Raw genomic sequence first — 17,095 nt, 5'->3', positions numbered from 1 at the left:
TACTTCTTTATATAACTCATAGATAGGCTGGAAAAGAGGAAGAATAAATATGGAAAAATAAGAGAAATCTCTGCTTTGGGAACAGAGTGACAGTAGAAACTACTACTTATAATTCTAATTATGAAGAAATACCACAAGGTCCATATATCCATATAGTACAGTAATTCTAAGGATATACACTGGTTCCTTTATAGTTAATCTGATTGTATACAATATGCTGGTTTAATTATAATCAGTTACTTACTTCTTTATATAAGAGGCTTAGTTTATCTCTTTCTGCTGTCAATAATTTAACATTACACTGTATATCTTCCATATGTTTTTCAAATCTTTCTAGCATATACTGAAGTTCATCCCTTTCCTTTGCAATCAGATGAATTTCTGAATTGTAATCACCCTGAAACATAAGTTAAAAACAAAAGTGATCATGTTATAACAAACATAAAAAACACAAACATAAAACAAGCTCGTGAGTACAAAGATTGGTGGTTACAAGAAGTGGAGGTAAGCAGGAGCAGGCTAGGCAAAATAGGTGAAGGGAGTTGCAAAGCACAAATGTCGTACTATAAAATAAGTCACAGAGATGTAATGTACAGCAGTACATTATAGTAACATGAAATTGTATATTGAAAGTTGCTACTAAAAGAGTAAATCTTAGAAGTTTTCATTATACACACCACAAATTTGTAACTGTACAGTGGTTGATGTTAACTAGACTTACTGCTGTGACTGTTTCACAAAAACACAAACACTGAACCACCATGTTGCATACCTGAAACTAATATAAAGTCACATGTCAATTATAAGTAATAAAAAAGAAATGCAGACTCCTGGGGGTTGGTGATGGAGGGAGGCAGGGAATCTATAGCTTTTTGATAATCAAATCACATAAGCTGAAGCAGATAACCTGCAACCACATTGTAAGAAATACATGTCTGACTCCATCTTTCTCCAAAGAGTTGTCTTTTCTGTTGGTGGACATGCACCCTCATCAATTAAGTGATCACTAGGCAGGGAATTTATGAAGAATTCATGTGTTAGAAGGAAAGCTGAATGACAATGAACTTTTTTGAGTCCTGAGATCTAAGTTGTTTTTTTTTTTTAAAGATTGTTTATTTATGCATACGAGAATGGGAGTGTACAGGACAGAGGTGTAGGCGGTGAGAGGATCCACCAGTGACAGAGTGGAGAACAGAACAAGCAGATTGACTGAAATACACTGCTGAGGGTAGCAGCGGGCGAGTCAAGAGAGGTCTGCTGTACCATGTGGGTTGCTCCCTGGCCGGGGATCGAACTCGTGCTGTGGTGGCTGCGGTGGCTACAGTTAGCTTCACAGGTTGCGTCTTAACCCCTTGCGCCACCAGGGAGGCCCCTGAGATCTAAGTTTTGATCTTTTCTATGACATCACTGACTGATGGTTATTCAGCCTCTCTTGAAACATTTCTAGTGAAAAGGTACCCACTACATTACAAAATAATATTATTTTATTACTAGAGAACTCTAGTTACTAGTTATTTATTAAGCCAAAGTTGTCTCTGAAAAAAATTTAACACTGGACTGTATATATCTTCCATGTTTTTCAAATCTCTCTAAACATATGCTGAGGTTCATCTCTTGTGATCAGATGAATTTCTGAATTGTAATCACCCTGAAACAATTTAAAAATAGAAGTTATCATTTGTCATAAATATTACTACATGGTTGTCACAAGGATGCTGATGATGAGACTGAAAGATGCTAATAGACAAAAGATATAAATTCCTTTTATGTAATTAAAGAATACAATTTATGATCTATAATGAGAGCAGGAGATGAGAGAACTGGCAGTACTGAGGTAAATTTCCTGACCTACAAGCTCCCAGGAGTGACCCAGGTATCAGTGATACTACTTGGTCAGATCCCATTGGATGTTTCAACTGTTATTTTCCTGGAATTGTTTAAACTCGTGGTAACTAAAGTGTAATCACCAGGCCAGAAGCTTCAGCAACATCTAGGAACTTGTAAGACATGCAAATTTTAGGGCCTACCCCAAATCTACTCGATCAGAAACTTTGGGGCTAGGGCCCAATTACTGTGGCTTATCAAGTCCTCCAGATCGTTCTGATGTACATTAATACCAGGAGCCACTAGGTTATAACCCTTTCCAGGGAAGGGTGTGTGTATGCCTGCTCACCCAGTACAAACAACCATGACCAAATCTAGCACATTTCTGTGTTCTCTGTGGCTGAATCCAAATAACTTCACATGCACACCAATTCCCAACAAATCTATGAGAGGCCTATTTTTATAATCAGATTAATGCAAATATTTCTATGAGGCAGTGAACATTAGTGATGTTCAGTTCACTGAGTAAGCAACTACTTCCAACATTTCTAAAAACAAGATTGTGTCTATAGCTCTAGTTAAATCAAAAAGTTTCGGGGCCTCCCTGGTGGCGCAACGGGTTGAGCAAAGAGCTGTGAAGCTGTCCACAGCCTCTGCAGTGCGGGTTCAATTCCCGGCCGGCTAGGGAGATTCCCACATAGCACAACAGACCTCTTCTGTCTCGCGCCCGCTGCTCCCTTCAGCAGTGCTTTAGGTCCGTCTGCCTGTTCTGTTTCCCGCTCTGTCTCTGGGGAATCCTCTCACCCTCCTGCGCCTCTGACCTGTACCCCAGCTCTGGTATAAATAAAAAAATCTTAAAAAAAAAAAAGTTCCACTAATTTCACAATCATTGTGGAAAATAAAGATGGTAAATGTAGACTTGGAATGTATGGTACACCAAAGTACTAAATACAGAAGTTCCAGGTAGGGATCTGATCCTATCTTGATACAATGGAAAGCATCCTCACCTATCTTCCTTAATATCAGTTATACAACTATAATGTCCAACGTAGACTAATAAATGATAGATCTCTTTGAGGTGCCTCTTATCTCCCACTTGGAAATAAGATATTTTCTTGATTAAACAAGCAAAATCAGGGCATAATGGATGAGATTAGGTATCTGAACACCTTCAAAGGACAGTATGTTTTTCAAGACAAAAACAGATTAAGGTCTGATGAATTAAGGCATAAATGCCTGTAAAAGAAAATCTGACCTAGCCATAATGTAAATTAAAATTAATCTTAGAGAAAGGAGGTGGTCTGCACAAATTTAAGGAAAGAAGAGCTTAGTGAATAAGGACTTGACAGTCAATTTTCAATACAGGTCTCAACTTACATGCTACTTTCTCCAGGGAGTTCTTACAAATTCTCCAATCTAAATAGATCTCCCTCTATATTACTCTCATAGCATTCTGAATCTTTCCTATATTCTTTCTTCATTAACACTTATTATAAGTGAGAATATAAAGTTATTTATACGATCATTTGTTTAATGTATTCCTTTACCTCTAAAACGTAAACCCTGTAGGACATACTAGGTGTGTGATCTTAGTAACTGCATCTTCAGTGCTAGCATGGTACCCTGCAAAGTGTATGACCCTAACATTTACTGACTAGCCTTCTTAAGCAGAAACTATAGCTTTTCTCTAGACATATTATATGTAGATATTTTGTATTAGTATGAATATAATTGTTAATAACGCCCTTTACTCCTCCATTGTTCCCAACACACACACATAAACATACTTACTCATGCACCTACATAGACAACACACAAAGCTATGAGGACAGGAACAAATTATTTATGTATACTAGGTAACATCAAAACATTTCAAGAAAGTGGGCCTCCCCGGTGGCATAGTGGTTGAGTGCTGGGTTGCGAAGCTGCCCACAGCCTCTGCAGCACCGGTTCCATCCCCGGCTGCCAGGAGAGGATCCAACATGGCATGCAGACCTCTCCTGCCGCCTGCTGCTCCCTTCAGCAGTGTACTTTGTTGGTCTGCCTGTTCTGTTCCCCACTCTGGCTCCGGTGAATTCTCTCACCCTCCCGTGCTTCTGACTGTACCCAGTGCTTGTATAAATAAATAAATAAATCTTTAAAAAAAAAAAAAAAAAAACATTTCAAGACAGTAATTAAGGTGGGGGGGTGGGGGGTAGAAAGTATTTCCTAATTTTACCCAGAACCTTACCAATACCTTATTTGTCTTTCAATTATGAGTCTACATCACACAACTGAATCAAGTATTTAGGTTAAAAGCTTTGAGAAATAACTCAGAAAGAAAAAGAAAAATACCAGATAGTCTCACTCATAGCAGGAATTTAGAAAACCTAAATAAGAGATCAGGAAAAAGACTAATCAATACAAAGTAAAAATCAAAATCAACAAGCAACTATAAACCAGAGACACCCTGGGGGGGGGGCGGGGGGAGGGGTGCGTAGGGAGGGAGGGGCGGGGAAAGGAAGGGCTAGAGTCAAAATAAGGGGGGAAGTGCAATTGTATGGGGAATATAACCAAAATGAAAATGCATACATTGTGCAAAGATGAAAAAAGATGTAAGAATTATATAAAATAAAATATTTAAATTAAAAAAAAAGCTTTGAGAGATTTAGTGCCTCCCCTGGTGGCGCAGCGGTTAAGCGCTGGGCTGCAGAGGCTGCCAGCAGCCTCTGCAGCACCAGTTCATTCCCCGGCTGCAGGTGAGGGTCCCACAAAAAAAAAAAAAAAAAAAAAAAAGCTTCGAGAGATTTATTTACTCAGCTCTATTTAATGAATACTTGATTCAACTGGCCAAATAGTTTGCTGAGGATTCTCCTTTACAATCAAGGTGATCAATTCTTTCTCATGAGTCCTAAGAATACATGGAGCTTAAAAGACAACTCAGTAACACATAAAGTAACTTATGCTGTATCTGCCCCCAATTCTTTTCCTTTATAACAGATAACATGGATAACAAAGCATACTGTTTATACTAACAACTATAAATTAAATTAAGCCATTAGCCAGTAAGGTTAAAAAAAAATAAAATCTATCAGAAGATAAAATCATTTCACAATATACACAGGACCTTCAGAAAAAAGATGGAATTGGTAAATTTAACCAAAACTAAACCAAATGTTTTGAGTTTTAATGATATTATTCCTAACTTGCCCTAATTTAATCCAGTGTATAGATAATGTTAAGATCATATAAGCCTCCATGATTTCCATAGCTCCAAAAATTTTTTAGAAAGAAAAACCTTAAGAATTCAAATGATATTTATAAAGCTTTGAAAATAACTAAGACCTAAAGTAGGGACACCTGATTTTACTCTGTCATGAATCATGGTTAATTTTACATTATGTCTTTAGACAACCAACTTGTAAATGTGGTTACAGTGCACAAATGGGATGATCTGCTCAATATCCGCTTCCATTTTCTACTTTCTCCCACTGTGATGTTAGTATGTAAGATGCCTGATCTGTACATGTGACCACCTTTCCAAGACTGGTCCACAGCTGAGAGTGGCATGAAGTCATATAGCTTGCCATGCAGACAGTCACTCTGCTTTGAGAGAAAAAATGTAGCTGGTACTAAAAGCGAAGGCTTTGAAAGACAGATAATGTCCAGTAGCACTCATTCCTGATCCAGTTTCTGTAAATTCATACATCCCTAAACTCCTCCCGTATGTATAAAAAGCTGTTTAATTTTTCCTTAATTTCTTTAACATTAGCATTTGATTCTGTTATGCTTTATTCATCAAGCAGCTTTCCTCAGCAACACAATGTTCTATAGTAAAGGTCACTGAGGAAAACAAAAATCAAAATTAAGAAACACTTAAAAGCAAGTATGGGGCCTCCCCAGTGGTGCAGTGGGTTGAGCACAGCGCTGTGGAGCTGTCCACAGCCTCTGCAGCGCCAGTTCGATTCCCAGCCAGCCAGGGAGAATCCCACATGGTGTGGCAGACCTCTCCTGCCTCACCCGCTGCTCTCCTCAGCAGTGTCTTTGGTCTGTCTGCTTATTCTGCTCCCTGCTCTGTCTCTGGTGAATCCTCTCACCCTCCCACGACTCTAGCCTGTACCCCAGCTCTTGTATAAATAAAAATAAATCTTAAAAAAAAACAAGTATGAAGGTTACATTTAATACAATAAATCAGAAAAGTTTGTTCATAAAGATATTATCTTGCCTTATCAGTTAGTTATTCATTTAAGAAGATACTACCTTTTCTGGTGCTTTAAATATTGACATTTTTTCACGTGCAGAATAATTTGCAGAACAAGATCTTCGCTGTATTATATGTTGGAGTCTTTCTAGCTCTTTCTTATAATAGTCTCGTTCTTCTTCTATACCTTTCAGAAATGTATCTAAACGAGAAGGTGACTTGTCTCGACGTTTTATTCCATGTTCTAGCCTCATTCTCTCAACTTCCAAAGTAAGTTCTCTTTCTGCAAATTAAAGTAATTAAATCTTACAGCAATTTCACATGAAAAATATATAATTAGCCAAATAAATTATATCAATAACTTTTGAAATGCAAGCTACTAAAAATCATTAGCTGTTTTATATACTGCCTATAAACACTGAAAGGTATCAAAGAGGAAAACATTGAAAGGAAAGGAATTAAAAAACAAAACTTCAAGTTTTTAAAAAATCGTCCTGCGTTTGTCTTATCACAAGGATGGGTACTAATCACTACTGTTGAATCCAAGAGTTAAGTCATTACACAGTACTTTCTGGTGACCTGAAAATGGACTAAAAGAAAATTTACAGTCATACTATGCATGATTTTAAAATTAAGTTTGAATTTAACACAGCATACATACAAGTCTTTCAGCAAATAAGAAAAATGACTAATTTTTACCACAGAAATCACCTTTTCATGAGTCAAAAACTAGTTACATTGGCAATTTCCTACAGTTCAACCTAATTTAACTGATGGTTTATTACAACCATTTCATGAGGCATGAAATGATCTGTAAGATAGATTCTGATTCAGGGCCTCCCAGGTGGCGCAGCGGTTGAGCGCTGGGTTGTGAAGCTGCATGCACCTTGCAGTGCCGGTTCGATCCCCGGCTGCTCCCCGGCCACCGGAGGAGGGTCCCACATGGCGCACAGACCTTTCCTGCTGCCCGCTGCTCCCCCCAGCTGTATACTTTGGTCCTTCTGCCTGTTCTGCTCCCCGCTCTGGCTCTGGAGAATTCTCTCACCCTCCCGCACTTCTGACTTGTACCCAGTGCTTGTATAAATAAATAAATCTTTAAAAAAAAAATTAAAAAAAAAAGATATATTCTGATTCATTCCCATCTCTTCTTTCACTCATTCAACAGATATATACTGAGCATTTACTATATGCCCCACACTATCTAAAAATACAACTCTGAAAAACATAGCCAAGGTGAAACAATTACTCCAAATGTGGTTGAATAAGCACTACAAAAGAATTAAATGTAATACAATCTGGAGGATAAATTGGCAGAAGGTAGGAAGGAAGGAGTGACCAGAAAAGAAGAAGAAAGAAGAGTAAGAAGGAATGGGAAATTCTGTCATATGTTAAGGAATCAAACAAACAAACATGAAAAGTGTCCACTGCATTCAGAAAGGAGGTAAGTGATAACTTTAACAAGAGCAGTTTTGTTGGTGAGGTGAGGTGACTGTCATATAGATACAGTCACTCTACTTCCAGAGAAAATGAGCTGATACTGAAGATAAAGGCTGGAAAGAGGAAATATCCAATATCATGCATTCCAATTTCCAGGTATTTTGATACCTCTTATCAACTAAAAGTAACTTCTGTATCTATGTGCTACTGGTTTGTCTCCCTAATTAGATTAAAGGCTCCTTAAGAGTTGGGGCCCAATGTATCTTATTTATCATTATATACTCCAGCACCCAGAAAAGAGCCTGGCACAAAACAGGTTCCAAAACTCACCTGTCAAACGAATGAATGAATATATGCTCCTTAAACTAACTCATTTAAGTCTTTTAAATGGCAGAAAGTCCATTTAAATGGTGTGTGTGTTTGTGTAGTTTAGGTGACAGAACAGCATTTCCTTAAAAAGATTCTGTACTTCAATTTTCTACTATTTCAAAATGGTCTTCCTCAGGCCTCCGCTAGTGGCGCAGCAGTGAGCGCTGGGCTGCGAAGCTGCCCGCAGCCTCTGCAGCACCGGTTCAATCCCCAGCCGCTTGTGAGGGTCCCACATGGCGCACAGACCTCTCCTGCAGCGCCCGCTGCTCCCCTCAGCAGTGTATTTCGTCAGTCTGCCTGTTCTGTTCCCCGCTCTGGCTCTGGTGAATTCTCTCACCCTCCCGCGCTTCTGACTACCCAGTGCTTGTATAAATAAATAAATAAATCTTTTAAAAAATAAAAAACAACAACAAAAAACCAAAACGGTCTTCCTCTTAATCTTAATTCTATTACAAGTTTGCCTCAAAGAAGAATACGCTTCTATTGAAAACTATTCAAGCAGGGTTCCTGTACAAAGCAGTCATAATACAAGTATCCTATAAGGGAGGTGAAGATAGATTTTCTACTATATCTCAGTGCCTACTCTGGTTGCTGGTCTAGAGCAACATTCAACAAATATTTACTGAATGAATGAATGAAAAATCTTCTACCAAGTAAAAGAATACTTTAAAGAGAAATTACCAGGCTTTTTGAATGATCAACAATTTATAATTTACCTGTAACTGAAAAACTTTCAATTTTTTTGGTAAGTCTTTGCTTTTCTTCTTCAAGCTGATGAACAACAGTTTCCAGGTCTGATTTTATAAGAAGTTCATCACTCAGTCTTTCTTTTTCTTTATGACATAAACTTAATTCCTGCAAATTTTAACATCATAATTAAGATTTCTAACAACTTCATAAAATATTATAGCTTACAAAAGTAGGTGTTCTCGTAAACACATTTAAGAACAATGTACACATACACATTTTCCGTCAAATATATGGTTTCTGTTAAAATTATCAACTGTGACTAAAAGTACTTAAAATTCAAATGTCAATGTGTCTTTGAGTAGAATATCTTTTCCTTTCTTTTAATTTGATTAGCATATTGTTCTATTTTTAAAAATGAATATGGACTTGAACAACAAAAATCTTTAAAAAGTTTATATTTAAAGGAGGGCAATAGCAAGACCCAGTGCTTTAAGATTGCCCACGATAACTGTAACTATACTGGTTGTTCTCTCAGGGTCCTCAGCATTGTGGGGATGCGGTAGCTGTGACACGGAGGATTCACTAGGAAAAATGAATCGATAAATGTGAAACATGGTACTACAGTTTCCAGCATGTGGCATGTGCTTTATGTTAGCTATAAATATCATTAGCATTTATCTTAAAAATACAAAATAAATGATAAGAAAGTAACTACACCAACATTTTACTATCAGTCCACACTACCAAAATATGGTTACAGTTCTAAGACTGACATGCATAACGAATCATATTGCACTCTATAGTGTGCATAAAAATAGCATAAACTAACAGCAGAAATTCCTGCCCTCAAGGAGCTTATATTATAGTAAAAACACCACAACATCTACTTGATGTTTACTGACCACATGGGAGAAAATTACAATATCTATGAGATTCAGGCTGAGCAACATTTAGCGGGTTTAGCTAATTCAATTATTCAATAGTGAACTAAGTTGAACCAAATACCTGCTAAAGCAGTTGATATGCTGGTCACTGTGAGCATGCAAAATTTTGTTAAGTATTTAGGCACCTACTATGTGCCTGCATATCACAAGGGTTTTTTGATTCTCCTTATGCCATTAGAACATTGCGGCTGGACGATACAGAGTACAGAAAATGAGAAAACTTGGAAGTTAATACTAGTCCTTGTTTTCAATCTTAGAAGAAACTCAACCAATTTAAGAGGCTATCAAAAAAAAAATCTTTAATAATCTTTTGAGTAGCTACCCAGGAGTTTCTACCTGTAAGCAACATTCTTTCTTCAGTTTTAAACTATACCAGCTTGGATTAGGCTTAAGTTGGAATGACTACTATTTTTCTCATCTGAAGACTACCAGAATAAACAACATGACTATAAAAATGTTTTTGCACTACCAAACAAAGTTATTAAAAGAGAACTGAGGGCTTTTAATAAAAAAGTTAACAATTTTATCAAAAAATCATCAATTCTTAGTTTTAATATTTGTAAAGTGCCAAGGAAGAAGTAATTCAAAGAACATAAAATCCCCAACAGGTTTTCCAAATATAAATTGAACTTGCCATCTACTACATGAGATTACAGAATTATAAAAATATAATTGAAACTAAACGTATCCATAAAACAGAGCATTATTCAGTCATAAGTAGCATGTACTGATAGAGGCTATAATTAAATCACTTAACAACATCATGCTAAGTGAAAGAAGCCAAAAGATCACATATTGTATGAGTCCATCTATACAGAATGTCCAGAATAGGCAAATCTACAAAAACACAAAAGAGATCAATAGTTGTCAGGGGCTGGGCAGAGGAGGAGATGGAGGAGTGACTGCTAATGGGTGTGAGGTTTATTTTGTGAGTGATGAAAATGTCCTGGGATTAGACAGGAGTGATGGTTGCACTACTTCAAAGCTGTAACAGAACCACTGAATTGTATACTTAAAAGAGTAAATATGATGATGTGTAAATTATATCTTCAATTAAAAAAATGTAAAATAAAGGATTAAATTATCTTACTGAAAATTCTGACAATTCTATACATCTACTTACTAGTTGAAGTTTTGCCATTGTTTCCTCAAGATTCCGCATTTCAGAGAGCTTTCTTTTAATCTCTTTCTAGGAATAAAAAGCCTATTAGGTAAACGTCTGAAAGTTGAGACTATATCATAAGTCACATTACAAATAAGATCAGCCATTTTTAAGTAGTTCAGACTCCCTACCTCTCACCACTGAGATCTGAGGCTTTAGCACACTAAGCCTCAACTTCAATGAAGAGGCAAAGTTTGCATTTCAATTTCTTGGGATCCCGAATACCTATTTGTAACCCCTGAAACGTAAGGGCAACTTGAAAACCATTTTTTGCTGCTTACTTGCAGGATATTCCTTGAGCCTTGATTTTGAGGATTCATTTTATAGTACTATCATTTCCTGATTTTACTATCCTATTTGCTTTTCCCTCACTTGCTACTATCAACCTGTATCCTTCACATTGCAACTAAAAACGTTGAATGTCAAGGTTCTGGTTGAACCACACTGTCATTCCTGAGCACTTCCAATGGCACATGAGAAGCCATATTCAGCATGGTTTGTGCATGAGCATAAGAGTGGTAAAAGGAAGTAAAGGGAGAATGATGAGAGACAGGAATGTTGCAGTGGAACTAAAGCCACAGACATAGACTTAAGACTGCACTAATTATGTTCCTTGTTCTTGAGAGTGTTTTGGCTATTTGAGGCCCCTTTAGGTTTTATAGAAATTTTAGGACCTTTTTTTTCATTTCCACCAAAAATTGGCATTGAGATTTAGAAAGGAATTGCACACAATCTGTGGAATGCTTTGAGTAGAATGGACAGTTGAACAATATTAGGTCTTCCAATCTACAAATACAGGATTGTGTTTCTACTTATTTGTCTTCTTTAATTTCTTGCAATGTTTTGTAGTTTTCACTGCTGGAGTCTATTGCCTCTGTGGTTAAATTACTGTGAAGCATTTTATTCTTTTTGATGCTACTGAAAATGGGATTATTTTCTTTCTTTTTCTTTTTTTAAAGATTTATTTATTTATTTATACAAGCACTGGGTACAGTCAGAAATGCGGGAGGGTGAGAGAAATCACCAGAACCTTAGCTGGGAACAGAACAGGCAGACTGACGAAATACACTGCTGAGGGGAGCAGCGGGTGCAGCAGGAGAGGTCTGTCGCACCATGTGGGACCCTCCCCAGCGGCCGGGCATTGAACCGGTGCTGCATAGGCTGCAGGCAGCTTCGCAGCCCAGCGCTCAACCGCTGCGCCACCAGGGAAGGCCCAATAGGATTATTTTCTTAATTTCCTTTTTGGATTGTTAATTATCAGTGTATAAATACACCTGATTTTTTGGTGTTCACTGATTTTGTATGCTGCAATTTGGCTAAATTTGTCTATAGGATCAGGTTGTTACAGTAACATTGGTTTACAATATTGTATATGACTCAGAAATACAGGATTATAGGTTTTTTGGTGTGGCATCTTTAGGAATTCCTCAAATAAGATCATGTTATCAGAAAACAATTTTACTTCTTGCCAATTTTCATGTCTTTTCTTTCCTAACTGCTCCAGCCAGACTTCCAGTACTATGTTCAACAGAAGTGGTAAGATTAGGCATCTCTGTTTTGTTCTTAGTCTTAGAGGAAAAGTTTCCAGCCTTTCACCACGGAGTATGATGTTAGCTGTAAGCTTTTCATATAGCCCCTCAATGTTCAGGTAGTTTTCTTCTATGCAACAAATTAGTAGAGGTGACATGTTTAAAATTAATTCAGTGATGTAGAATGGTATAGTCTTTCAACTGGCTTATACTAAATCCTGGAATAACATGAAGATTTTCCAAATATTAAGTTAAACCATAGTTTTAAGGAATCAATCACTAGATTCTTAATTTTGCATACACGGTCTTTCTTAAACATTGTCTACCTGATGGTGATCCTTGATAAAGGATATCCTAATGTTACCTCAATTAAAAAAAATTTATTAATTAAAAAAAAAGTATCTTTAAATCTGCTTGTGGTCTAGGTATCATGTGAGTTCCCCTTTCCCACTTTCTCTTTCACAAATGCCTTTTTACCACCTTTCAAAACAAAGGCATACATTTCATTGCATATTGTCTTAAGACAAAAGTCCTTAGAGGCATCAGACAAAAAAATAATCTGAAAGGTTAGGTGCTATGTGAAGTCTTTAATTAAAATATATTTTCTCCCATTATGTCTCATGAAGAGGTGCATTTCCAATAAAATTTTATTTTTTATTTAGCAAGTCTTTATTAACATGTGTTCCATATTTGTCATTTTGATCCACTGAGTACTAATCATTTTAACTAACACTATTCAGACAAAAATACTAACACATGAACCTTGCAGTCACAGGACTTACAAAAAAACAAAAAATTTCAATTTAAGTATTTTTTTATTGCAGATGTTTGGTTGAATGATCATAAAACATATTCAAGCATAAAATGTTAAAACAGAATAAAATTTTGAAGATTTCAAGGAGAAATGGTCATTTGGATTTCACTGGCTACATTTAAAAGAATCATGTGACAGTTCTATTTTAAGAAATCAGTATTTACAACAAACTGGAAATTACATCATTTACATCTATTTAAACAAAGACTTTGTAAAATGTTAGCTGCCAACTTAAAGTGTGCAAGGACGTACATAGTTTAAAGACATACCCACAAAATGACAGAGGACAAGCTTCTAAAACTTGCTCACAATGCAAAAATAAAAGAATAGAGATGAAAATCTTGAAGAAAAATTAACAGGATCTGGAGAGCTAGCCTAAAGAAAGGTGTGCCTTAGAAAGACATTAAACACCTACAGCAAGCACAAGCATTTAGAGGATATAAAAACTTTAGAAAGCCTAGAATTACAAAACGGAAAGACAAACCACAAGACCTGTATACAGATATCAAAGGGCTGAAGCTCACTATCTTCTAGAAGACTCAACAAACACTCCTACAATTTAGACGTACCTTTGCTTCCCCAAGTTCCTTATCAGCAGTCTCGAGCACTTCTTCTTTATGTCTTTCCAACTGCTGAGCTAACTGGTCTATTTCAGTTAATTCTTGGCAAAGTTTTTCATTTTTGTTACTTAAGTTAACAACTTCAGTAGTCACTGTTTCCTTGGTTTCCATAAGCTCTTGTATATGCCTCTCCAGATCTTTATTAGCTTGCTGAAGAAAGTCAACCTAAATTGAATATGTAATCCATGAGATATATGAATTGGAAAATAATCTTAAAATACTAAACTTTCAAAATATATTTAAAAAATATTCAAAATTAAAACCATAGGTATTATACATTTGCAAAAATACTGTTTTGATTTGTAAAACTGATAATGTGTAGTTTAATAAAAGTAGATATACATGCATTTTGATTTTTAGGCATGGAAGGAGATGCTAAGTTTGTGTGACCTTGGTTTCAACAGAGTTCTATAAATTTTTCCCACTCTAAGTAATACTTCAATGACCAGCCCTGTCGCTTTTACAAAGCCATGGATCATTATAAACACTTACTGATTTTACACAGTCAGGGAAATAATTATAGAAGTAGTTACCTGAATATTTAAATGAGCAATAAGTTTTTCATTGCTTTTATTTCTAGTCTCCAGAGAGAGGATATCAGAAGAGCGACCACCATCCAGTGCAATTGACAGTCGTTCTATTTCTCGTTCTCTTAGCTCAATCTGAAGACATAAAGTTGTGCTATTATTTAAAAAATCTGATTTTGAGCCAAAATGATTAATGCTGAATATTTATTTAGATGTACTTTCACTTTTCTTACATCCTACAATGTATATAAGATATAACATTCAATATATATATAAACATATGGGATTAGGAAATGCATTTAAACAAAGCAAAAATAAGCAACACAGAAAATGTCAACATAAGATCTGTCAGCCCTGCTTTCATAAGTATTGCTATTGAATAAATTCTTCCTAATTTAATTTTTTCCTTCCTTTAAGACTAGCCTATGTTAACATAAAAATAAACTATTGAATATTGAAACTAAGACTACGCTACTCCTATGCCTGGTAGAGTAAATGTAGATAAATGAATTAATGTAATACACAAAGAAAAGTGAATTGCCACTAAAGCTCAATATTAAAAGATAGGAGACTGGAGTGAATTTAATTATCTATTATTTGGAAAACAAGAGGCATTTATAAGCAAAAAAGCTTCAACCATGACAGCATCACTATCAACCATGAATTTACACTAATTCACATGCAAAAATTTGAAAAAAAAAAAAGAAAGAAAAACCAAAAACCCAGCACTTTTAAAGTTTTGGTTTTCTTTTCCAAAAGAATTTAAACAAATATCAAACCATCAAATTCAGTAATTATTCAATACAGTTCTAGATACACTAAGATAAATAAAACGAATTCCCTGACTTTTAGAACACACAGTTTATTATAAGGAAAACTAGCAAGTAAACCAATGACTGCTGTATAATATGTTGTTTAGTGATAAAGAAACAGGTATATAGCATCGAAGTAGATAATCATTTCCATAATATTTATGACCACGAAAATTAGCGAAGGCCTTTTCAAATAAATATGTCCAAATGGTCATATGATCTATGAACAGAAGAAAGGATGTTTCAGGCAGCAACACAGAAGCATAAAATCACATGGCACATTTGAGGAAGTAGAAATGGCTCAGTATAACTGAATTGTAACGTACAAAAGAATTACTGGTTGGAAATGAGTCTGAAGAATTAAGCAGGAACTAATTATGATAATTATTGAATACTTTGTTAAGGAGAAATATCACACTGAACTAAAGAATGAATTATAAGAAGAAAACCAGAGGTAGGGACATCTTCTGTAGAAATGTATGAGAGATAAAATTAATACAAAAAACAAAACAGTAAGATGGGACAGAGCAGAAGAAAGAAGTTTAAGTACTACTTAGGCAGGACAACTGACAGAACTTGTGTGTGACATCTGAAAGGACAAGAATGATACCTAGAAAGGCTACAGAAAGATGTCTTGGACAGATGGTGATGCCACTAACTAAAGAAGAGAATATAGAAGGAAAAACAGATTTGAGGCAGAAGATAATACATTCAGTACTAGGCGTAGAAGCATGAGAAACCTTCAAGCAGCAACGACCACTGTGAATTTGGGTATACAGGACCTGGAGCTCAGCAGAGAGGTTTGAGCCAGAGAGAGAATGGAGAGTCATCAATATACAGGCAGTATTCTGAACCAAGCAAACGGATAAGAACAGCTGAGGAAACATACAGAGAAAGGAGAAGGGTCAAAGACAGAGTTCTGGAAAATAGTGATACTTCAGGCAGAGGGGAAAAAAGCAAGGAAGACACTCTAACAGGTTAGCAAGAAAAGGAAAGAAAATGAAGTCATAGAGGAGTTCCAAAGAGGAAATGCCAATAATGGAAAGTACTACAGAGTGAGTCAAGAGAATAAATATTAAAGGTATCCTTTTGGATCTAGCAATTAAGTCACTGGTATTATTAGACCAATTTATATATGGGGGGAATGGGGACAGAAGCAGACTGCAAGTGGTTAAGGGCTGAGCTGGAGGTAAATAAGATAGGAGGATTCTATAACTGAGAATTCTACAACTGAGGGATTCTACAACTGAGAAAAGAAAGTAAACACTGTTAAAAAAAATGTAAAAGATATATAAATACTTAAATTAAATTAAAAAAAAAAAAGATACCCTTTCAGGAAGTCTGCCTAAAGAGGAAGGAGAAGGCATTAGCAAGAGAGAGGTAGTTAAAAGAGATTTTTTTTAGGAGATTATCAGTGACAGATCTATTATGAAGATTAAAAGAGTAACTGTAAAGTGGCAAAGTGTTTGTTAAAGAAATAAAGAAAAATTGATTAAAGCAAAGTTCTAAGAAAAAGGAAGGAAACAGGGCTAAATTATCCACTAAGTCGGTAAGGAGAGGCAGAAAGTGAATACTGGTAATTTTAAAGGTAGAGCTAGGAAGTTGAGAAAAGGCAACATCCTGAGAAGGAAGGTATTATAGGTTGGGGACAGAACTTGAAGAAAAAAGCAAAATTTGATAAATAAATGCTAAGAAAAACAGTATAAACTCAAGCCAAAAAAAAATAAAAATTATAGGCGGCAAAGTAGGCTCAACTAAGATAGATAAACACAATTAATTGGTGGTTTCAATCAAAATGGTCAGGCTATTTTTCTCCAAACATTTGAGTCCCCTCACAGATGTTAAAAACTAGTCTGTTTATGTTGGAAAAAAATGGGATAAAAATGTGGTTATAAATTGAAAAATACCAATAATACTCTATTCATGCAAATTTGGTATTTTCAACATCTCTCCATAGTGTGAGCTTTTTGGCTGACATTATGATTCCTTTTCTTTTCACTTCATTTTTATCCAAATAACATTCAAAGTACTTTTCAAACTTAACAGTTATACCAAGATGAAAGTTACATCTATAATTGTATGCACATATCACTTCACTCAAAAAAAAAATGCAGTCATGTATAGAAAATGAAAACATGTTACCCAAATTTAAACTCCAGTAAGCATATCAAGAAAAAAATGCCTATA

The 17,095-nt window shown here is 35.7% G+C and overlaps 1 protein-coding gene across 1 annotated transcript in view; it reads right to left on the bottom strand.

Annotated features, from left to right (window-relative positions):
- The window catches only part of CEP135 (centrosomal protein 135), a 65,142-nt gene that overhangs the window by 36,276 nt on the left and 11,771 nt on the right, over positions 1–17,095 (bottom strand). The window contains exons 7-12 of the mRNA XM_054687931.1: positions 14,103–14,231; positions 13,519–13,734; positions 10,568–10,633; positions 8,527–8,665; positions 6,064–6,287; positions 245–397 (exon numbers count right to left, since the gene is read on the bottom strand). Coding sequence (XP_054543906.1) covers positions 245–397; positions 6,064–6,287; positions 8,527–8,665; positions 10,568–10,633; positions 13,519–13,734; positions 14,103–14,231 — 927 coding nt within the window. The remainder of the gene's footprint in view (positions 1–244; positions 398–6,063; positions 6,288–8,526; positions 8,666–10,567; positions 10,634–13,518; positions 13,735–14,102; positions 14,232–17,095) is intronic.

Source organism: Talpa occidentalis, unplaced genomic scaffold, assembly GCF_014898055.3.
Source record: "Talpa occidentalis isolate TD23 unplaced genomic scaffold, MPIMG_talOcc4v2.1 talOcc4.6, whole genome shotgun sequence".
Taxonomy (NCBI): Eukaryota; Metazoa; Chordata; class Mammalia; order Eulipotyphla; family Talpidae; genus Talpa; species Talpa occidentalis.
This window is presented reverse-complemented; position numbering and strand designations above follow the sequence as displayed.